A 23,859-nucleotide genomic window follows, 5' to 3' on the forward strand; every position below is an offset into this window, starting at 1 on the left:
TCCACCCATTCCTGGTTTAAAACTTCACATTCGACTGCAGTGTCTGATCCAACTAGCCCACTATGGCGTCGCGAAGCCATCGAAGAGCCGTCATGATTTTTATTTTTATTAATTTTTCATCGAAATCTGGAGATTTTTGCTGAAAAGAGGTGAAATTATCCAACTTGTCCCCCATTGATACAAGTTCAGTCCATCTTCTTCACCAGTTCAATTTGAGTTAAAAACATTTTTTATTATTAGTTAATAGGGCTATTTGATTGTTAAGTGTACATTTGGATATGCTTTTTTTTTTTTTTTTTTTGCATATTTGACTCTATGTACAGTGAGGATCTCCTCATTATGAGGTGATATGTCTATATCCGTCTTAGCGTTTCCTCTTTTTCAGTCCGACACTACGTATGCATGAACTTGTGAATGAGCAGGGAAACCCGACGGCCTCTTCCTGTGTTGAGGAGACGAGCCCATCACTCACTCGGTTTCAAAGTAATTACCATCATCGGCCCCCGGAGATTCATCTGGAACATCTTTTATCAAGTCAAATGTAACTCAAAGAAGCCAAACAGAGACACCTGAAACATTTATTACTGGAATTTTCTTCAACATGTCATCAAACATCAACGAAGCAAACCATAGAAAAACCACTTTTGTGTTAAATGACATTCATCAAAAGGCTGAGAGTGAAAACACAACAAGGCATGTTCTTCATCCGTCTATTAAAGTGTCCGTTACCGTTTACATATCGTGTCTCCATAAACCTTTTACACACAGAAAATAGAATAATAAGTAGATGCTCTGGCGGCGATTTGCTTTATACTCTTATCTTTTCCCCATGGATTATTTTAGCATGATAAACCAAGCAGAACATAATATTGGGATTGCATATCTTCTTTGAGAGGTTCTTCATGTGTCTTTTACAATAATTGATAAGTAATTAACGTGAACAAGATAAATATATATTCACAGTAGCAGCTTCTCAGTTTAATCCAATTTAATGTTGTTGTATTTTTTTTTTTAAACCACACAAAAGCTGCAGCAGCATTGAAACCATAGAGTGTTTTCTATTGCAACAGCCCGTCGACTCCAGTGACACACAGCAATGGCACAGTGCTCGTGGTGAAGTGAATGAGTGCACGTCTACAGATGAACTGCTTAACCCTCCTCATCAATCAGGTGGAAGTCACCACACTTCCAGATTCCTCCAACGTGAACGGACGTACCGTGCAAAATCACAGGGCTGTAAATGAAGGGCGGAGGGGGAGATTAAGTGGAGAGGATCCTTTAATACTACAAAACACGGCATGAGAAACCATGCAGAGTGGAGGTGAGAAGCCCCGACAGGCCGGGAGGTTTATTTAGAGAGAGCTTTCTCCGGGTGGTGCCGCTGGTGGGTGTGTGCATGTCTGTCGCAAAGAACAAGGATAAAGAAAAAGCCCATTAGAACGAGCATTAGAGCACAATTCATATGACGCTGCCGTCCAAACGGTGACGGATGATACAGATAGAAAATGTGTGTTCACCTGGTGAGGTCCTCGATGTCCACCAGCATCGCGTCCTGCTCCACATGCAGCTCGTCCCTCATCAGCAGCAGCTGCACCAGCTCCTCATTCAAACCTGCAGCGGGTCAAAACACCAAAACACACTTTCAGTCTTTAATAATTCATTCCAGACACGTCAAAACAACAATACAAAATACAGATAAACACAAAAATAAAAATAAATCTTTTTATACTCATTTTGATTCTCTCTCGCTGGGCTGTGTGTGTGCGCGCTCTACTCACTCTGAATCTGTGAGTGTAAATCATTGGTGATGACTTGCAGCTGTCCGAGGCTCATGTCCCTCATGTCGCCTCGCCTCAGGTTCCTCTTCATCAAGCCCTCGCTGATGTGCGGCAGATGTGGAAGCTGCACAGATCAGAAGAGACGAGCGGGGACTTGACGTGTGCTGACATCGTGATGAAATTCAACTGAGTGTGTGTTTGGGAATCTGTTCAGTCGATCGTCAGCAGGACAAAATGCAAACACATCTCTTCACGAGCCAGAAATCAAAATGCACAAAAGCCTGCCTGCTCAGGCCGTACATGAGAGATGAATGTTTATTCTCCTGACGATATGAATGAGGAGAAGGAAGCCGTCTGCACATGAATCAGTGACTGACCAGGTCGGCCACGGGAGATCGTCTGTGCAGCTGGATTTGCCGCTCCACCTCCACTTGCATGCGGGCCATGGGCCGAGCCAGAGCCAGCGCCACCCGGGCCTCCTCCTGCAGCCTCCTCTGCACCCGCCAGAACCCGCCGCAGTCATCAAGCGGGTCCGAGTCCTCCTCCGCAGTGTCTCGGTCCGATAGCGACGAGCTCTGCTTGCTCTGTGTGGGATGGGGGGATGGGGGGGGGGGGTCAGAGGTCAAACCCAGTGTCGCCTGTTATACGTGAAAGTGGTGGGAGAGACGCGGTACAGAAACACACCACAGGAGACAGAGGCGTGTCCAGGCTGGTTTCCGTCCGGCTGTCCTCTGCATCGCTGTCTTTGTCACTGCTGCTGTCATTTACAAAACAGACCTGCAGGTTCACGCCGCTCTGCAGCCTGCCGGGAGACACACAGACATGCTGTGAGAAGGTGCATGGCACTTATATGTAGTGTAAAGGGATTTATGAACACATTAAACCAACAATTTAGTTGATTTCACCATGTCTGAAATCCCACGAAGACCACAGTCTTGATCAAAGGAGATCAGCGTCTGTTGCCATGGAGACGCTCCCTGCTCAGTGTTTCGCACAGTGATGTAGCTACCTGACAGGCTAGTTGGCATCGATATGTGCTAACGGCTATCATGCTAGCGATGCCGACTCGGTCCCGCAAACAAATGTGGCGTTGGTGAAGGTCTGCGCTCTACCGAGTGTAGCTCTAGTTAACGATGAGCTGAAATCACGCTCGGGTGGGACAGAAAGTTGACAGAGAACATCTCCTGCACCAAAAGCAGGACCCTAACCCTCTTGATCCACTGTGGGAATCATCCATGTTTGTTTTCCTGTGACTGACGTTGAATTGTGGCCTTTTATTCTGAATCAGCACAAATGTAGGTTCACCACATGTACCGATGTTTCTCTCATCCTGTAACTTCCAGTTTTCAATATTATTCAATTTTCTGATGCTCCTCTACTTTGAGGTTGTGTCGGTTTGGACTTCAGGAAGGCTGCTTGACCATGTAGCATCCAGCAGATGGGGCAAAAACAGGGCCACCAAAGGGTTAAATGTGGCTCCGTCAATGCCACTACAAAACACTGAAACCCGTTGCAGTAAGTTTACACGTTTGCAACCGTGTTTACAGTGAAATTGCATTAGATCCAAAGTTTTATGGCTGCAGTTTACGGAAGAGTTTTAGGGCCACTGAAGATAAAAAAAAAAGAATTTGGAGGCTAAAAAAAAAAAAAAAAACCTTCATGCACTTCAGAAAAAGTCGAAAATCAAAGTCGAGAATATTTTTTTTCACGGTGGAAAAATATGTTGATCTGCCAGCCTTGAGAAAAAACAAGTAGATTTTTAAGGAGTATCAACGTCAGAGTGTGCTGGTATTTCTTGTCCAGTTGTCGTCATTTTACTCTGTGTTTCATGCTTCGCGTTTTTGCCATGCGATTGGCTCATTTGACATTTTGATGTAGTAGCACTTGTGTACTAATGTTTAGAAGAAGTATTGAAACTGAAACGATTACTTTTATAAATAACCACGTGAAGAACAGTGGGACCGAACATTTTGTGTGGACTTTTTCGTAAAAGTAAAGGAGATCCCTCCGCCACGTGTCCGAGCCATGAAACGCTCGTGTCTGTCGGTTAAAGCTTTGGAAATTCAGCGGGAAGACACTTTCCTCCTTGAGAGGAAGCTGGTAACCCACAACTTTGAACCACACCTAATATTCTGTAAGTCATTACAGAATACCTTGTTGCCGTCAAACCCTAACCCTCAACGCTACGCTGCCAGGGTGAGTTTGTAAAAACGCCCAGAATGTTTTCTGGACATTTCATTTCCGGTTTCATTAAAATTGGATTTATGTTGAGATTGTACCATTTTCTATAGGAATAGTTTGGTTTTAGTAAAAATATAGATATTTTCATCATGTATACTCTGCACCACTATAAAGAAAACGTTAAATCTAAAGGTTATTATGGCTTTATTTTACTCACCCAACATGAAATTGGGGTGTTTGTGGCCTCTGAACTGAAATGAGTTTCACGCTGTTGCTGTGAAGCCTTTAGATTTCAATGGAAATCCTGGGGAGCTTTAAAATGCTGTGCTGTGACATTGTCTGTTTTAATGTCAACAACGTCACACGATTTGTCGATGGGAATAAGAATCGACTGGAGCTTTTAGAGAAATGACTAACGCTGTCATAACCAGCCCCTCGGAGCAGTTGCACGGAAACAATTGAAACTTTAACCTCAATCTTTCCAACCACTCAAAACACTAATTCATTCAATTCCACATCATTATACTGTGAAAGAACCTAACTCACCCGCGGTAACCACTCCCTCCTTCCGAATGACAATGACTTGCTGATTGGGACGAGCAGCGTTGGAATTTCCAGCCCAGACGAAGCACCTTTACCTCGGAGGTGACACGGTTCGAACTGCACCAATCACAGCAGCAGCCTCACACGAGGCACCGCTTCCTTTTTCAAAGAGTCGCCAAATTGCACTTCCTCAAAGAGTGGTCGGTAGTGTTGGCAGGGTAGGGCGGGGGGGAGGGGGCGTCCCCACAATTTAGCAAGGAAAAATTGATAAGTCCAAAGGCCTGAACTGAACGGGAGGCGTGACAAGAAAGAAAGAGGTTTTGCTGGATGTGGTTCACCAGCCTGTGCCTGATGTAATGTCAATGCAACTCCGGCCAACGTGTAGGCGTGCCGCTATCCCAGGGCAACGAAAGCCTCAACCACAAATACGAAATATCACTTTCATGGGAAAAGATTTTTTTTTTTTTCATTTTTTTAATGTCAGTCAGTTACGTAAAAGTGAGTCACACCTGTTGCTTTACAACTCTTATTCTGAAAACTGCCATGCAAAGTTTCTTCATTTATATTGGACAGTCCAATGCAAGGACCAAAGGTACCAGAAAACAGTAAGTTGCTAATTAGCATGGCATGCAAAGTTTACAGTCGTGGAGTGAAATAGTTGAGAAATTATGGGATATACATCAAGGAACAAACATTTATTTGTTCCTTTTTTGAGTGATATTTGCAAATTAGACCTTTTTTTTGAATAAAATGCCTGATTTATGAAATTTATATTGTATTTACATTTACATTATGTAAATACATTTGATTGTAACGTTTTTACATTATGTGTTTGTTTACATTTCATTTATGATGTATGGCATATGACATCATCGCGATTACGATGAGTGATTTTGTGAAAAACTAAACATTAGTAAATATATTACAAATTTGTACCGTATTTTTTTTTAACATATCAAACAGCAAACATCTAAAACAAACAAACAAAAAGCATTAACTAGTATATCTATTAATAAGCCACTATAATATCTATGTAACATATCTAACAAACAAATAAACAAAAAGCATTGACTGGTATATTTCTCTTCCTGCTTTGGCCACCGGCACGTCAGTAAAAGAAAAACCCAACCCAACACAGAATTTGCTGATTGTGCATTAATTAAACCAGCATGAAGGAAGGAAAATGAAAGTGTTTTATTTTTTCTTTGCTTGTTTGATTTTAAGTTTCTAAGTGAAAACCTCATGCCACTGTGAGAAACTTTAGAACCACATTGTCCAGCCTGCCCTTTCCAAACAGCCGAGTCTTTGTTTGAGGTCCATGCCACGCCAGCCCCCCCGACACGCTGACCGTAAACAACACCGCTCTTCCAGGAAGAATTAATTACACTTTCTGTTTTGCCTTAAAGGGGACATATCATGCTAAATCCACTTTTTTAGCCCTTAAATGCATGTTGTTGTATATTTAGAGTGTTTAGAAGTACAGAAAAGTTCAAAGTAGTCTCTTCAGGTGCTCCGTTGATATCTTTATATTCTGTTTTGGTCATATTTTGCGATCCGTTTCGATTTTTCTATTCTCTATTACGTTTTTTGAACAATGACGTCACAGTATTCGCAGCGGAACTGCCAAATTAGGACATCGACATTTCGAGCAATCCGCCATTTTTGTTTCTCGCTGCGATTTTGTAGTCCAACCGAAGTTACGAGAGGATAAGTCGAAATGTTCGGTTGTTGGATGTAGTAACCCACAAGCTTCGTTACACCGTCTCCCAGCATCAGAACCTTTTCGAAGTGCCTGCTTGAGTTTTATTTTTCACAGAAAATGTACCCACATCTGTGGGTAAGGTCATTTTTGTGTGCGCGAAGCACTTTAAGGACGACTGCTTCAGCAACCTCCGCCAGTATAAAGAAGGATTTGCCGAAAGACTTGGTCTGATTGAGCGGTCAGTTCCTTCTATCTATGGAGACGACGAACAGAGCACTTCGGTAAGCTGTATATAACGCTAAAAAGTGTGATGATAAGACGTCCCTGTCATTGTTTTGTTAGCATTAGCAGTTGCACCGTCTTCATATGTTAGCGCTGTGTGCTCGTTTTAGATTATAATGTAACTTCTGTGTTAAATAGTCGTTGTAATACAGGCAGTATTGTAGTAGTGGGCATGGATGGAGAAGTTAGTGTAAATATAGTAACACACCATTGCGTTACATCCATATGAAGACGTTGTTCTTCAGGTGCATCATTGTCATTTTCATCTCGCTCCGCCGGGTCCGACTCTGGCTCCAACATGTATGGCTGGATGGACAAATCTTCCGTTGTTGACATTTTGTAAATAATGTGTGAATATAAAGTTTCTGCGCCGCTAGATAATTGTATCTGTTCTATCAAACTACAAAGATGGCCGGACAGGGTGGAGTTGAACCGAGTGTCACCTCTGCAACCTGGAGAGGAGGCGGGGTATGAAGTGTCTCATTTGCATTTGAAGAGACCGCCCCAAAACGAGTTGCTCTCAGAAGCACATCAGAAAAGGGGTAGAAAAGGGGCCTGTGGAGCTATAATAATGAGGAATTCCGCTTTATATAGACCACTACTGTATGATTTATATGTAAAAAGGAAGGATTTAAAAGCATGATATGTCTCCTTTAAATGACCGAGACGCTATCTTCAGCTGTTTTACTGCAGATTGCAGAGCTCTCTGGAAGTCACTACCGTCATTCACTGCCAGGTGCAGTTAGACCTTTTTCTTCATCTATTGCGTGACTTTGATTTGCTTAGCGCCCCCCGCTGGCTGCTGGAGGACCAGCACTCATGTCCGCATGCAAATGTATCATGTTGTTGTCATGTGAGGACACATTATCTTATTAAATACAAACAAAAAACAACCCACATAACTTTTTTGAAAATAGAAGCACTCATCCGTGACAGCCCCATATTTATTAATACATTTTTACGTATTTATTTATGATTGCTCATAGAAAACCGTCTCATCGAAGCGACTGAATGTTCAATTAAACTGATCATACTTTATGAATCCCTTTACGGACACTTCTTTTTCCCCACATTGATTTATCCTGTTTGTAGGATCAAGGCGCTCCGGGGAGCTGGTGGGGGTCAAGGGTCATGCTCCGGGAGCCACAGTGGTCGAATGGCAGTCATTTTGGTTTCACTGTATTGCTCAAGGATACGTTGACCCCTGGACTGGCAGAGATACTTTACAAAACATTTATTTGCGTATCATTGTGTCACCAAAAGAGGAGCAGATATTTAACTCTTTGTCCAAAAATTGAGGATTTTAGTTTTTATAGGTTATTATGATTTAGTGTTGCTGCTACGTAGAAATTGAGTTTAAACTGGGATGTCGAAGTGAACCAAAAGGAGTGAATTAGATTCAGGTTAGGATTGGACAAAATATATACAGGAAATGAATGTTAGGTATGCAACGTGATGGAATAGAACTTTACCCTCTGTAGCATCGATTCTCTCTCAAGATCAAAACGACCACAAATAAATAGATAAAATGACATTCTTATACTCGTCAACATGAACCAGCTGTTTAAAAAAGTCAATTGTTCTAACGGCTCAGTTGAATCCACGACTGAATATAAAAACTTCTGATGAATTGATGATTATTCAGAACTGGGACAGATTCTCTCTTCTGCTTCCTTTTATCTAAATATAAAATCTGTAAAAAGAATAAATAAAATAGATGAAAGTGCAGCTTCAATCCACACTCATTATTTCTGTTCTTCAAAAGGCTGCTCTGATCAAACCCTGGTCACTCACACACACACACACACACACACACACACACACACACACACACACACACACACACACACACACACACACACACACACACACACACACACACACACACACACACACTCACCGGGACGACAGGCCATTCTTGCTGCAGCTGGTATAGATGACGGGCTCGTCGTCATAGAAACTGCCCAGAGCGAGTTTCTGCCTGATGGACTCTCTTTCATTCCTCTGGGCCTGCCAGGAAAAAAAAAAAACAACACAAAATATCAAGACAATGAAGAGACACAATCGTGTTGCTCTTCTGATTGATTTAAGTAGGCCACAAACTCACTGAAGGAATAAATGATCAGAGTGACGGATCTTTAAACTACGTTGAGACATCAGGGTTTGTCTCAGGATCATATTCATCAGGGACACTGCTAATACTCAACACATTTCTCTGTTTCTCCCTGTGGGACTAATAAAATAACATCTCATTTAAATATGTTATGCATGTTTCCTCTGAAAGATTCCACATTTTTACACAGTATGTGAATGCTTTCTTTTCGTCAGAGCCGTGTTACCTGCAGCCAAAATCCTCCAAACTAGCAGATTTAAACGTTTATGACTGTTTTTTAACCTTCAAGGGCCATATTATGTAAAATTCACTTCCTAAAGGTTTTCCAGCAGTACTAATCGTCCCCATACCTGGACTGACGTCCCAGAAGTGAAGACAGTCTGTCCTCTGTCCCTGGCTTGTTTCAGGTTTTAAAAAGTGTGTTGCTCCAACCAGCCAATCAGAAATCAAACCCTATATAGTGTCATCGGGGGTTTAGCCAATCCCAATCAACATAGGCCCTCCCTTTGACTCCTCCCACAATTAGGCAGCTCTGCTCTGGCACACGGCACCATGAGAGGAAGTACTTCCTCCTCTTCCCAAGATGGGCATGTGTGGGCGGAGCCAGTCCAGCTCACACAGACACAGCAGATTCTGAATGTAGCTCCTATGATCCAATATTCAAATGGAGGAAAATCAGGTAAAAAAAACTGTAAACTGAGAAACTGAGATGTGAAAGTGTTGACCTTTAGGTGGCAGCACCATTTAATGTCTGTCACAGCTTGGTTTTTTTGTTTTTACTTGGCAAGCACCGTGACCTCCAGTATCTCTTGTTCATTCCTAATCAGTCTGCAGGGTTAGACTGAGGTCAGATTAAATCCTGGATTATAATTTTTTTTATGAATGAATTCATTTCAAGCACATGCAAACGGATACACCCATACACAGACATACATAGACATATTCATGTATAAACCACTTCTTGATAATCTATATAGATAATTAAATTCATATTTGTATGGAAATATATTTACACAAAATAACTAATCTATATCTGAGTATACCAACACCTTTACGTACATAACTCATATATGTAATTTAACATTCCTGAAAAGGGGAAAGATTTACACAACTAGGCTGGATTAGCTGACTAACCTCAGGATTCCACCTACAGACCTACAGGCAACAACACTATATGACGTTGTGACTGTTGTCTTCTTTATTGGCTTATTTAAAGAACCCCCACCCCCAAGATATTACTCTTTATAACTTCAAAATTGATTTTAAATTGTCTTCTGAAAAAAGTCCCATTCAGCAGAAATGATTAACACCATGACTAATTGCCAGATTATTGACTATTTTAATGAACCAATTATAAATCATCTTTAATGCGAGGTACACACAGGGAGTCAGGGACACACGCATGCAGAACACTGGCAGGCTACGTATATTAGAAATGATTAAAGTCTCTCTGCTGGAAGTGACATGGCTTCTGAATGTTACTGTTATTATCTCTTAGGAAAATATATTAGAAAATCATTAATTTGTTGTCTGATTGATCGGCTGGCCAGTTAAACCGTGAGAAACTAAGTGGGACTTGGCTTTGATGGAAATTAATCTTCAAAATGTACAACGAGATGCATAATAATAACGGCCATTTTCTTTTTTTTTCAGTAGTTAGTCAGGGGTGTAAAATGGTGCAGTGGTTAGCCCTCTAACCTCACAGGAACATCATCCCCTGTTCGAGTCTCTGCTCAGTAAAGTTTACATGCTTTCTCCAGGAACTCCGAGAACATTGGAGGTTATTTTGTGGCTCTAGAAGCGTGTGGTTGTCGGTCTCTGTGTCTCCGAGTGAAAGATGGTTGGACGAAGCAGCAGAAGCTGGACGTTCAGGTGAAAGCAGCTGATATCTTCATTAAAACTGAGCTTCCTGCGACTGGTTCAAACTGCCATGTCATTCTGCAGTTAAGTTTCTTCCACTCTTAAATTTCCATTTTTTTCAATTCCAAATGTTCATGTTGTTTCCTCTTTTCCTGAATCATTTATGATTCTTTTTCCTCGGCTGCCATTTCTTTTTGTCTTTTTGTCTCTGGAAAAAAAATCGAACAATGTTTCGGCACCGCATGTTTGTTTGTTTTTTTCTATTCTGAGAGCGCGGGCTCTCATGTCTCCAGGCCGTGCTGAATAATCAGGACTCGTTGAGGAGCGAGTCCAGAAATGGAGATGTGTCTCTGAATACACACACACACACACACACACACACACACACACACACACACACACACACACACACACACACACACACACACACACACTGCCTCTGCTTTCTGTGACGCATCAGATGAAGCTGTGATGTAAGAGTATCTATCATCTGATCGCCTCCATCACTCCTGGAAACCGGCGCTCTGCCTCTCGCTCTGCCTCCCGCTCTGCCTCCCGCTCGCCCACTTCACACCACATCATGACCTCCTTACATGCAAACCGCCGTTGCCTCTCCAATCAAGCGTAGGGAAAACTGCAGGGGGGGGGGGGTAACTGGACAACGTGCAAACACTGATGTCGGACTCGCATGTGAACACACCCAGTCCATTTTCATCCACTCTCCTAGTATCTAGAGCAGCACACCCGTGATGTGACACCTATCACGCATACCTGTCAGTCTGATGTTGCAATAAGCTACAACCCCGACTACAAGCCACGAACAAGAGAAGATACGGATCCACACACCTGGTAAATGCGTTTCTCCTGGTGCACCATCCTTCAGCGCATCGTACTGAGGCACTCGTCTACACTGCAGTGGAGCCAGACCCAGGAGACCCTCATATATACTGCAGCTCCGTGCAGGAGAGCGAGGGGAGGAGGGGAGAGGCAGCAGGAGGGGGGGGGGGGGGGGGGGGGACGGGAGGAAGGAGTGGGAGGAGGCGGAAGCAGGGGAGGAGAGAAATGGAGGGAGAGCTGCTCAGTGCTGCCACGCTTCTCCCGATCTCTTATCTGCTCCTCCATCTTCCTCAGTGTTTCTTTTTTTTTTTTCAATCATTGTACTGGAAAGAAAACACAGGAATCCTGTCGGTCGGAGAGGAAGCAGGTCGAGTGAGAGACGATGATTAAACGGCAAAGCAACGCGAGCATGACGCTGCACTAAAAAACTAAATATAGTCTGATGGATGAGGAGGCAACGTGGAGGGACAAGAGCTTTAGAAAGGGCCCGGCTGGTTCACTGAGGCGCCGGCGGATCAACACGCCTCTGTGTCCTCATGGCCTCTCCTGGAGGAATCTCCTCCGCATCACGGATCCCAGCCCGACGAGCCACAAAAGGCCGCACATGGCACATATTTGCCCACACGTGCATACACAAACACACAAACACACACACACACACACACACACACACACACGATTTGTTGACACAGTGCTGTGTCACAGTGCAGCAGTAGGCCGATTAAACAACACAACATCCATGGTGAGTCATCTTTCAGCCTTAATCAGTGTGAGCATCCGGCCAAATGTACCAAGACTTTCCTCTCAGGAGAACCATGTAGAATTAAAATCACATGCTGGTGCTCAAAAAAATCTGTATTGCATATCTTTATACCTTTATTGTGTAATTGGCATATACCTATTTGGTAGCTTTAGCATTTTTTTTTCTTCTGAATTAAATATTTAAAGGAAAAAGAAAATTTATAGCCAGACGAGCTAATTATGGGGATATCTGCTATTTCTCTATTCGTTATGAAATGGCATAAACCTATATAGTTATTACAAGACAATCCTCAGTGTGTAGAAAGCTACTGAAAGGGGCATTATCTATTTTAAATCATACACCTGATCATTTAAGTTACTTGAAGGAAAACACAAACATTGCATTGTGGGACAGTAGTACCCAAATATTTTAGAGGGGGCTGAACATTCAGACCAATTTAGAGATTTCTTATAACTGGAAATGGTTAAATATGTTTGCAGGACATTTGATTATATAATTTGCATGTGATAATAATGCATGAGTTGAGCTTGTGGCTTCTACAATCCCCATAATGTGGATTTGTGCTTCTTTGTTTGTGGTCCAGTCTCCGTTGCTGTGGTTCAGTAACCTGCTGGTATCATGAGAAGAAACAGACGGAGCCTCAGCCTGTGTGGCTGAAATAAGAGAAGGATGATGGATCACTCACAGAGATGCTGGAGCGCCGGGTTCGTCCTCCAGCGTAACAGTCCACGGTCTGGGACTCTGACACTTCCTGGAGCCGCTCGGCCCAGCCGCTCAGCACCAAGCCTCGTCCTCCTCTCTCCTCCCACCAGACGCCTGCTTGGGCCTTTGCGGAGAAGATTTCTCCTTCCTCTTCCTCATCCATGTCCACATCACAGTCCTCCATCCAGGCGGGCCGTGGACTGGGAGGAGGAGACTCGGGGGTAAGGAGGGGCCGAGTGCTTCGGCTGGGAAAGAGGCCAGCCGGCCTGAGATACACATCTGTGGCTGAAAGTGGCTGTTTGGATGGTTTTCGGGTCAATCTGTTCGGTTGATCCCCGCTGCAACGAATAGAAGAACACGGGTCAACATATCGGCTGGTCAACATTTCTTGTTCAATTTATTTTTATTTTGGAAAACACAAAAATAACATTCAGAGATATTTTCCTTTATTTTCTTTTTCTTCCCTATCCCACCTCGTCACAGCAACACAGACAAACAAGCCAGACCGCTCAGGAAGGCCAACCCTAGATGTTTAAAACAAAACACAATAAATTACCAGACAGATAAACAAAATATATAAATACACCAAATATATACATATAGATTTTTTATTTCTTTATATATTTTATATGTATATGAACAAAATAAACAATTGAAATAGAAATGATTTAAAAAAAAAAAAGATTTAAGTACATTAGAAATGTCATCTGTATTCACACTTTCCAAATATTTCAAAAAAGGTTGCTAGACATTATAAAATGTTTGTGTTGGTCATCTTGTGGAGGAGTGAATATAGTATTTATGTAGTTTTTAAAGATGATCTCAAAACATGTTCTCAAATCAAATTCTTATATTTATTGTATGATTTGTCTTGTTTTCATGTTTTGATTGATTTTGTTTCAACATTTTATTTCTTGGAAAATGTATATATATATATATATATATATATATATATATATATATATATATATATATATATATATATATATATATATATATATGTATATGTATGTATGTATATATATATATATATATATATATATATATGTATATATATATATATACACATATATATATATATATATATATATATATATATATATATATATATATATATATATATATATATATATATATATATATATATGTATATATATATATATACACACCCACATATCTCCACCAAATGCCACCAATATCATCTATAGATGATTTAGACAAATCTATCCCTCTCTCTTCATGATATTATTTTCCATGGTGACTGATTTCTGCCTGTGTTCATCATTTACGATAGTCTGCACCATGCAAAGGATCAAAAGTGTCCTAAAAAGTGTGATTCTGACTTTTTCTTCAAAATTGTGACTTAGTAGATACTGTACCTTACAGGATAACGCTGAGGAAGTATCAGCATAGCGGCCATCTTGGATGAGGACCTGCTTCTCCTCCAGGGTATTATTCACTTCGACTGAGAAAGGAGGTTGTCACACAGTGATAACAACTACTGATTACATTAGCTGTCCGGGTCACAACACTACGGAGCCGAGATCCTTCTCCAGAGGTTTTATCTCCACATATTGTTTAGTTCATGGCGACAGAATAACAACGTTCCTTTATTAAAGTATTACATTTATTCATACACGTATCAATATTTTGAAGTAAACGGATTGTGAAAGTTTCTTGTGAGTACTAAGTTTATCTAACACTTGACAATGTGCTGCAGCCCTAATGTCTGACATCCTGACACAACAAGCTATTGTGTTTTTTGTTCTGGAGAAATAGTGTGAATAAATTGTCACATTTTTAACAGGAAGAAAATACATCGCGGTTCATAACATAGAAAACCAAATGTGTGAATGTGTCATTCTGAAGATTGTTCAATGAACTGAAAATGTGCAGTCATGTGGTTGGTTAGTCGGTCTGTCGGTGGTCGGTGGTTGGTTGGTCAGTCGGTTGGTGGTTGGTTGGTTTGTTCGTTGGCTGGCTGGTTTGTTGGTGGTTGGTTGGTCGGTCGGTCGGTCGGTGGTTGGTCGGTCGCTTGGTTTGTTCGTTGGCTTGTTGGTTGGTTGGTTGTTTGGTTAGCTGGCTGGCTGGTTAGTTGATTGGCTGGTTAGCTCTCTGTTTGGTAGATTGGTTGGCTGGCTGGTCGGTTGGTTAGCTCTGTGGTTGGTAGATTGGCTGTCTAGTTAGTTGGTTGGTTGATTGATTGGCTGGTTGGTTGGTTGACCGTAGGCCAGTCGGTCTTCTCATATGCGCTGTCTCTTGCCATGGATATCTGCTGGATGGATAACAATCAAAGACTAACATTGTCTAACCTAACCGAAAATTAAATGACAACTCAGCATTAAAACTGGTCTTAAAAAGAATAAAGGAAACTCTCATAAATCCAGCCTGAAACCCGTCTTGAAGTTAAACCACAGTCTGTAAAGACAATAATTACACACTGGACTGATCCCAAAAGACAAACTGATAAACCAGACAAACTGCTTTAAAAAGTCACAAAAAAGTTAAAAACATTCTTGATACTTTCAAACAGCGGTTAATCCCAAACAGTCTGTTCGAATTATCGCAAACCAATCCAATATAACTAGAAACAGTTCTAAACCAGCCAAGGACATAATTAACTGCTCAGAAAGATCCACCTGACAATCACCCATTTTGCACAAATTAAAGATTATTCTCAAATAATCATTATTACACACACACACACACACACACACACACACACACACACACACACACACACTGAACATATCACTGAAGGAAACAACAGGAAGAAGCTCGACTGAAGTTGTTTTAATTTGGAAAATCTAAATGAATCAAATACATGAACAACTACAGAGTGAGAATTAATTCAGAGAAAGGTAAAATAAAGATGCTCTAAACTCTACTGAAGTACTTTAGCAGACTTTTGTCAAAGTGATGGCAGTGAGTGAAATTCTGCTTTAAGAAAACTCCTTCATGAAGTCGGTCTGAAAGCTGCTCACGCGTCTCAGTAACTCCTCCATCACGTCGGAACACACCAACAGAGAAACTCTGCAAACACAACAAAGTCACGTCGTCAAGAGCTGCTTCATAACACTTTAGAAAAACACACCGTGTTCCAGTTGTCTTAAAAGCCCCGCCCACTTCAAGTCGGAGATTTTGAGTTTAAACTTCAGATAGACCCAGTTTGACTTGGGAACAGTTTTCCTCGGGACATCAGGACTGTAACAGTCCTACACATATTCAAATTACATCAGTTCACATTGACCTTCCACTCCTAATACGTTGGGTTTTTTTTAATCTTGACTTTGTATTGTATTTATTCAATTGTTTCTTGTTTTATTTATTCTGTCTGCATGTTGTATTTAAGACTTCTTTAATGTAAGGTGACTTTAAAAGCCCTGAAAAGCACATATAAATAAAGTATTATTGTTATTATTGTTAAAGCTGCAATAAGAAAATACTGATAGAACAACAGTCCCACAGTAACTTACATTTCTCTGGATGCATCGAGGTTTGATTGCATGAAGAAACTCTTTAACTTGAACAAGTTGACTCAGCTTCTGCTTTGTCATGAACATGCGCCACCTAGTGGTGAACATCTAACACTACTTATCCATCAAACTAAACTTCTTTTTTTTTTTAACAAATTTGGTTCTCAAAGGTGAACGGCAACGGCAGATGGTTCTTCAGACTCTTGAGTTCTAATCTCAGATTAAAGCCGCCATCACGTGGAAGTGTTTACCTGAAGTGGTGAGTTCCCTCCTTCTGTCCAAAGTCGCAGCCCGGACTGACCAACACTCCGGCCTCTTCCAGAAGCTTCATACAGTAGAAGGTGTCTGGTTCAATTCCTGCTTCCTAGAAACAAGCAGAGGGTTCAGTCTTCATGTCTGACAGGGTGAGTTTAGTCCCTGTGGTCGCCTCCCCAGTCACCTGGGCTCTCCGCAGGGCTTTGGGCGGGAGCTGCACTCTGGGGAACAGGAAGGCCCCTCCGGCCGCCGGCTGGCAGCTCAGGCCCGGCAGGCGGTCCAGAACCTCCTGGGCTCTCTTCACATTGTGGGCCAACGTGCTGCGGATGTGCTGTGTCTCCTGCAGACGACACGGCGGGTTTCCGTACACTACTTCTGTCTGAAACTTGACTTTGTGAGACGAGGCGGCGCCCAACCTGCCGGTATCGCGGGTACGACGGGTCTCCGGGCCGCGGCGGGCAGCTCATCACGTCCAGGGCGACCTGACCCGACACGGCGGCGCAGCTGTCGGTGGAGAAGAGCTTGTAGACGAACTCCATGACGGCCGAGTCCACGTTGAGCAGCTCCACGAATCCAGCACGCAAACCACACCTGAAGTACCAGGTACACAACCAGAGTCCAGTTCAACGGCCGGCATAATACTGAAGACTTTAGTAATTTAATACATTTTGATTGTCAGTAGAAAAAAATTTGAATTCGACAAAATACTTTGAAAATGTTGCAACGGTTGAGTAAATATCATATTAGTAGGAAAAATAGTCGTTAAAGCACCTAGTAGTAGGAGTACGAGTAATAGTACAAGTAGTAATAATAATAATAATAGACGTAGTAGTAGGACTACAAGTAGGAGTAATAATAGGACTAGTAGTAGAAGTAGTAGTAGTAGCAGTAATAATAATATAAGTAGTAGGAGTACGAGTAATAGTACGAGTAGTAATAATAATAATAGACGTAGTGGTAGGACTACAAGTAGGAGTAATAATAGGACTAGTAGTAGTAGTAGTAGTAATAATAATATAAGTAGTCGTAGTACGATTAGGAGTAATAATAGGAGTAATAGTAGTTGTAATAATAATAATAAAAGTAGTAGTAGTGGTAGGACTACCAATAGGAGTTGGAATAATAATCGGAGTAGTAGTAGAAGTAGTAGTAGTCATAAAGTAGTAGTAAGACTAGTGTAGCAGTAGCAGATGTAGTAATAGAGCCTAGTGGAAGTAGCAGTAGTAGTAAGAATAGTAGTAGTAGCAGAAGTAGTAATAGAGTCTAATGGAAGTAGCAGTAGTAGTGGGAGGAATAGAAGTAGAAGTAGTAATAAAGCCTAGTGGAAGTTGGAGTAGAACTAAGAGAAGGAGGAGTAGAGGTACCAGTAGTAGAAGGAGGAATAAAAGTAGAAATAGTAGTAGGAATAGTTGTACTAGTAGTAAGAATAAACATGGAAGTAGTAGGAGTAGTGCAGTAGTAACAGAAGTAATGATAGAGTAGTAGCAGGAGGAGGAGTAGAAGTAGTAGTAGAGTGTAACAGAAGTAGTAGTAGTAGAACAGAAATGAAACAGCAAATGTAGAAAAAAACATAATAGAAAGTATAATTATGTAATATCTTGATAATCAAATCTCTTAACTGCATTCAATAAAGTAAAAAACACAAAGAAGATTTCTGTACTTCATTTCTGTACTACAAAACATTTTTTCACAGTTTGCTTGAAGTGGAAGTTCCAGTCATCCTGTCCAGTCATTGAGGATAAACTCTACTTCTCTCAGTTATGATTACAGTTACTGTATATCTTTACTATTACACATTCGGCTTTAGACTTTAGACTTTAGACTTTAGACTCAGCTTTATTAATCCCTTAGGACGACTCCGTCAGGGAAATTTGAGTTCCAGCAGCTTATTGGATTGAAAGTAACAAAATGATGACATTACTAGTCACTACAGAGTACTTTTACCATTTAACCAGATTTTAATTCTCATTGTGGGAAAATGATGTTAAATGTTCATTAAAGCAGAAACTAGAGACAAACACTCACTCGCCCATCGTCCCTTTGGACGCTGAGTGGAAGGAGGCCAGCTGCACCGAGTCTGACAGAGGAGCCTCCATCTCGGCCACCACCCTCTTATAGGAGACGAATCTGCTGCTTCCTCCGTGAACGTAGTCCTGATACACCTGAGGGAGAACATGCAGATCTAGAACCTGCCGCTTCCTCCGTGAACGTAGTCCTGATACACCTGAGGGAGAACATGCAGATCTAGAACCTCCTGCTTCCTCCGTGAACGTAGTCCTGATACACCTGAGGGAGAACATGCAGATCTAGAACCTCCTGCTTCCTCCGTGAACGTAGTCCTGGTACACCTGAGGGAGAACATGCAGATCTAGAACCTCCTGCTTCCTCCGTGAACGTAGTCCTGGTACACCTGAGGGAGAACATGCAGATCTAGAACCTGCTGCTTCCTCCGTGAACGTAGTCCTGGTACACCTGAGGGAGAACATGCAGATCTAGAACCTGCCGCTTCCTCCGTGAACGTAGTCCTGGTACACCTGAGGGAGAACATGCAGATCTAGAACCTGCCGCTTCCTCCGTGAACGTAGTCCTGGTACACCTGAGGGAGAACATGCAGATCTAGAACCTCCTGCTTCCTCCGTGAACGTAGTCCTGGTACACCTGAGGGAGAACATGCAGATCTAGAACCTGCCGCTTCCTCCGTGAACGTAGTCCTGGTACACCTGAGGGAGAACATGCAGATCTAGAACCTCCTGCTTCCTTTGTGAACGTAGTCCTGGTACACCTGAGGGAGAACATGCAGATCTAGAACCTGCCGCTTCCTCCGTGAACGTAGTCCTGATACACCTGAGGGAGAACATGCAGATCTAGAACCTGCCGCTTCCTCCGTGAACGTAGTCCTGATACACCTGAGGGAGAACATGCAGATCTAGAACCTCCTGCTTCCTCCGTGAACGTAGTCCTGATACACCTGAGGGAGAACATGCAGATCTAGAACCTCCTGCTTCCTCCGTGAACGTAGTCCTGGTACACCTGAGGGAGAACATGCAGATCTAGAACCTCCTGCTTCCTTTGTGAACGTAGTCCTGGTACACCTGAGGGAGAACATGCCTCAGACTCCATTAAACTGCAGCTCATGAGCCATTTAGTATTGTGAGAACCTACAGTGTTAAAATGATATGACTCTTTTAGCTGTTACAGTTAAAATTAAAACAAACACACGCTTGAATTAGGAGCCAAAATATAAAATATGCAAACTTGTAAAGACACAATAAAAACGTGATCAATTTGATCCTCGATTTGAAATGAGGAAAATGTCACGTTTGTCCGTTTTGAATTTAAAATGTAATTGATGACATTTAAATAGTATACATTCATATTTTTATTTGTAAATGCTCTTGTTCATTATTATTATTATTATTATTATTATTATTATTATTATTATGTACATGTCATTTATGTTCATGTACATGTGTATATATGTGTTGTATAAGTGTGTACGTATGTTTGATGTGCATGTATAAACTATACATATAAAACTTGTGTATAGCATATATTAAATGTGTATCGTAGAAATAGTAATATTATTTGAAAAAATTCTAATTCAAAACTGAAAAATGCCAGGGTGGTTCATTTACCTTTAATAAGATACCAACGTTCTTTAATTCACATCTGATTGGAAGGAAAGTCTCTGAAAATTAATTTATTGAGTAACAAACTGTGAGACTAGAGCTACACTCGGTAGAGCGCGGAACTTCCCCAACGAAACATTTTGTTTGTTTGATAGCCATTAGCTCATATCGATGCGAACTAGCCTGTCAGGCAGCTACGTCACTGTGTGACACACTGAGCAGTCAGCGTCTCCATGGCAACAGACGCTGATCTCCTTTGAGCTCCTCCATGAGGTGCCTCTCTCATTCTCATTTATGGGGAAAAAATTACAGTTTTTTGAGATTTATTCGGAGATGGTTAATTGTTAACGTTCCAAAATATAATCAATTGGTCCTTGAGTGATGACAGATCATCCCTGAAAAGTTCATGCAATTCGGGTTAATAGTTTTTGTGAAAAGTTGGTCAAATACATACATATTAATAAATTAATAAATACATGCAGACGAAAACATAAACTTCTCCACCAGTTTTGTTGAGGTAATAATAGATAACAGTTTTTAAAAGCAGCAGAGAGGGATGAGTGGCTCCAGGTCCACGGGCTCCAGACCCTCCAAGCACAACGGTGTGAAACGCTTCCAGACGCAGAGTTTTACCTCGTCAGCCAGAAGGAAGAGTTTCTTCTCTGCCACGAAGCGAACCACCTCCTGCATGGACTCTCTGCTCTGAACCAAACCTTCAAGAAATATCAAGGTGAGCACACGCAGACGCAGGATTCTATTATTTATCTCATTTTTAATCACTGCAGGATAAAGTGAGGAACCCGGTTCTGATCATGTAGAAACACCCGGCTTGTTCAAAAGGACTGAACCACATCCAGAACTCTAGAAGTCTTGTCATTTCTCATTAAAGGACGTTTTTAATTCCGAACAGATTTGAGACGCTGCAGCGTTTTACAACCAGTGAGCTTCTCTAACTCTGGCCTGCAGATATTTCGCATTTTATCTTTTAAAATGTGTCTATGGTAACTCATTTTAAACTGTTGTATTCTTGTAATTGTGTGATATCAGTTTTATATGCTTCAAACTGAATGATGTGATGTGTGCCGCGGACCTCTTGGCCCTTGTGAAAGAGATCTTGATCTCAATGGGTTTTATTTTCCTGGTTAAATAAACGTTAAATAATAAAAAAAATATCTTATCGCTGATACCTCATACAAAGTCTCCACTTACCATATATTTATTTGCACATTTACTGATATTGCTTTTCACACTGACCTGCGTCATGTGCAAAATCTGTTGAATAATTACTGTGACTGAAATACCTCAAATCGGTTGATGTAATTATTTCTGATCTGATTTGTGGTAAGTTTATTTCTATTGGTTGAATATTTTATAGAAGAGTGGTTAAGTGTTTAGAGTATTTTGCATTCGCTGGTTCATTATTCTCCTGTTTTAGCCGCTGTAACAGGTGAATTTCCCCGAATCTAATGAAGATCAACACTTCTTGGTATTTGATCAGTAAACCCGCAGAACTGTCTGAGAAAGTCTGGTTCTGGTTCAGGTTATTTTGACTCGTGTAAAACCGTTTGTCTCTCCAGTGTCGTCTTGTCACCTGCAGGGTTTCCAGGGTTGATGACGTAGAGCGCCAGGGGGCTGCAGACGCCCTGCGCGGAGTCCAGCGCCCGCTGCAGCTCCTCCACCTTCAGCGTCCAGCCCTCCTCCTCGCACAGGAAGTAGGGCACGGTGACGGCCCCCTGCGCCACCGCTGACGACATGGTGACGCTGTGTCCCGGCACTGGAACCAACACTCCGGCCCTGGGAGACGCCTCGCTGCTCACCAGGACCTTGAGGACTTTCTAGTGGGGGACAAAGACGACGTTAAGAGGGACGTGAGAGGGACGACTCGCAGCGTGTCAGTCACACAAACGTCACCGTCAGGGCCCGCTGAGATCCAGAGGTGATGAAGATGTTTTCAGGGCGAGAGGGAACTCCTCCATCTCGTCTCCTGATGAACTCAGAGATCCTCTGGACCACGTCGCCGATTCCGGCCGTCAGGGTGTACGAACCTGGACAACACACAGACGCACACCACAGTCGCACTTTACGTTTGATTAAAAAGCCTAAAAACACATTTGTTTCCCAAAACATTATAGTCTAATCGACCCACGCTGCCACTGACTCTCGGCATTTGTTGTGTTTTTAAGATAGTTTTTTCTCTTATCTGTTTTTACTGTGAAGCACTTTGTGACTCCATGTCTGTGAAAAACGCTATAGAAATAAAAATGTACTTACTTACTTAAAAATACACATATCATTATGTGTGTAAAACAATAACATCTCACGCAGTCTGCATATAGTGGATATAAAATAAATGAGAATTTAACCCAAATTTCCAAAAGATTCTACTTGATTTTAAGGATTTGTTAATAAAAGAATCAACATTTTTCAGTTCAAACTGAATTAATCAGTAGACTGGGGATTTTTTTTTTATTGTGTGTAGTTTATATCTAATATAAGTAATGGCTTTAGCATTAGCTGGTGGCTACACGTTTGCATAACTTTCTTGATAGTTTGCACATGGCACTGCTCTCATTCAGTTTTTAAACGGACACTTTGCCTCCTGGAAACGTTCCTTTCATCCTATATCTCTCATTATTCATCATGCTATCCCACAATAAATTTCCCCCACCACCTCAGAGCTACAGAGATTTCCTGGAGGTAAGTTTCACGCCGGCCTCACCTACGCTGCCCCCCTCACATCTCTCCAGCAGCCATTCAGCCCTCCGCTTGACATCCGGGGGCAGTTTGCTGCTTTCCAGAAGCTGAGGGTAGAAACAAGCCGCCAGAACCTGCCAGACGGAGAAACAAGGACTTGATTTCACTTCAGAGAGACGTCGGTGGTGTTTCCTGCTCCTCTGGGGGGGGGGGGGGGGGGGGGGGGGGGTCAGGGGGTCACCTGCCGGACGAACGTGAGAGGCTTCAGCCTGCCGCTGTGGAGGTCGCCCCAGCAGACCTTGATCACGTCTCTGTAGGGTTTGGCAGCTCCCTGTGGACACGCACACATCCTGACATCAGCACACGGGTCAGAGCCCGACTGGGGCGAGGGTTGACAGTACCTGTCTCAGCTCCTCCTGGATGTCTGCTGCCAGGCTCCACAGCATGGAGAGCTGCGGCTCGCTCATGCTCCTCACATGTTGGCTGATCAGCCACAGGCTGGACATGGCTGCTGCCGGGAGACGATCCGCCCGAGCGTCTCTCACTGGTCCCAGGGAAACCTGGAGGACACGAGGCAGGTGGTGTCTTTTTAACTAACCTCCAGGAGAACTGGGTTCTTCTCAGAACACCGCGTTTTCGCTTATCATTCACACACCCCCTGCAGTTTTATTGTACAGTAACTTATTACTGTACAATATCACTTATTAGTTTATGACTGCAAACTCAAGGTCTGTTACCGGAGCAGTGGCAACTATTTTTTAATTTCACATTCACTGCGAAACATTTTTTTTAAACTTTTTATTTAGATTTTTTCTTCGGAGCCAGAGTCTGTTTTCTCTTCAGCTCCATTCGTTCTTTCCCGAAAATAGAAAAAGCTTGGACATTTTGATTTGTACATCATTAGCGGGAGATGTTTGTGGTCCACCCGACTTAAACAAATTTCTGCTTTTAAGAGGAACAGCTGCTGCTTCACCTTCTGGTTTGTAGCTGTCAGTATATAAATGTGTTGTATGGAAGAACATCATCCCATTTACTCATATTCTC

General features: G+C 42.2%; 2 protein-coding genes across 3 annotated transcripts; both read right to left on the reverse strand.

Annotated features, from left to right (window-relative positions):
* Positions 1-301: 301 nt before the first annotated feature.
* LOC308120830 (schwannomin-interacting protein 1-like) lies at positions 302-12,936 on the reverse strand. Of its 2 annotated transcripts, none has more exons than XM_080481684.1 (7): positions 11,306-11,893; positions 8,387-8,496; positions 2,463-2,580; positions 2,156-2,362; positions 1,779-1,902; positions 1,518-1,611; positions 302-1,400 (listed from the first exon to the last, which is right to left on the reverse strand). In XM_080481684.1, the coding sequence occupies exons 1-7, from the start codon at positions 11,333-11,335 to the stop codon at positions 1,349-1,351; spliced, it is 735 nt and encodes a 244-aa protein (XP_080337810.1). In that variant the 5' UTR covers positions 11,336-11,893; the 3' UTR covers positions 302-1,348. The 2 variants fall into 2 exon arrangements, with proteins under 2 accessions (XP_080337810.1, XP_080337809.1); XM_080481683.1 differs by lacking the exon at positions 11,306-11,893 and adding an exon at positions 12,745-12,936 and having other exon boundaries at positions 565-1,400.
* Positions 12,937-15,540: 2,604 nt separating this feature from the next.
* Positions 15,541-23,321, reverse strand: LOC308115622 (alanine aminotransferase 1; the record flags this gene model as incomplete). Its single annotated transcript, XM_080473220.1, has 11 exons — positions 15,541-15,794; positions 16,489-16,601; positions 16,677-16,832; positions 16,909-17,083; positions 18,518-18,654; positions 20,755-20,834; positions 21,713-21,956; positions 22,033-22,166; positions 22,841-22,949; positions 23,057-23,146; positions 23,217-23,321. 11 exons carry the CDS (start codon positions 23,319-23,321, stop codon positions 15,704-15,706), a joined length of 1,434 nt encoding a protein of 477 aa, XP_080329346.1. The 3' UTR covers positions 15,541-15,703.
* Between the last annotated feature and the right edge of the window lie 538 nt (positions 23,322-23,859).

Source organism: Lipophrys pholis, assembly GCF_963383615.2.
Source record: "Lipophrys pholis genome assembly, chromosome: 1".
NCBI classification, from domain to species: domain Eukaryota; kingdom Metazoa; phylum Chordata; class Actinopteri; order Blenniiformes; family Blenniidae; genus Lipophrys; species Lipophrys pholis.

Coding starts and splice junctions, on each gene's coding strand:
- LOC308120830 (XM_080481683.1), bottom strand. CDS start 12,924: ATGGATGAGGAAGAGGAAGGAGAAATCTTCTCCGCAAAGGCCCAAGCA. Junction 8,497..12,744: donor CCCGGCGCTCCAGCATCTCT/GTGAGTGATCCA, acceptor TTTTCCTGGCAG/GCCCAGAGGAATGAAAGAGA. Junction 2,581..8,386: donor AAGAATGGCCTGTCGTCCCG/GTGAGTGTGTGT, acceptor GTCTCCCGGCAG/GCTGCAGAGCGGCGTGAACC.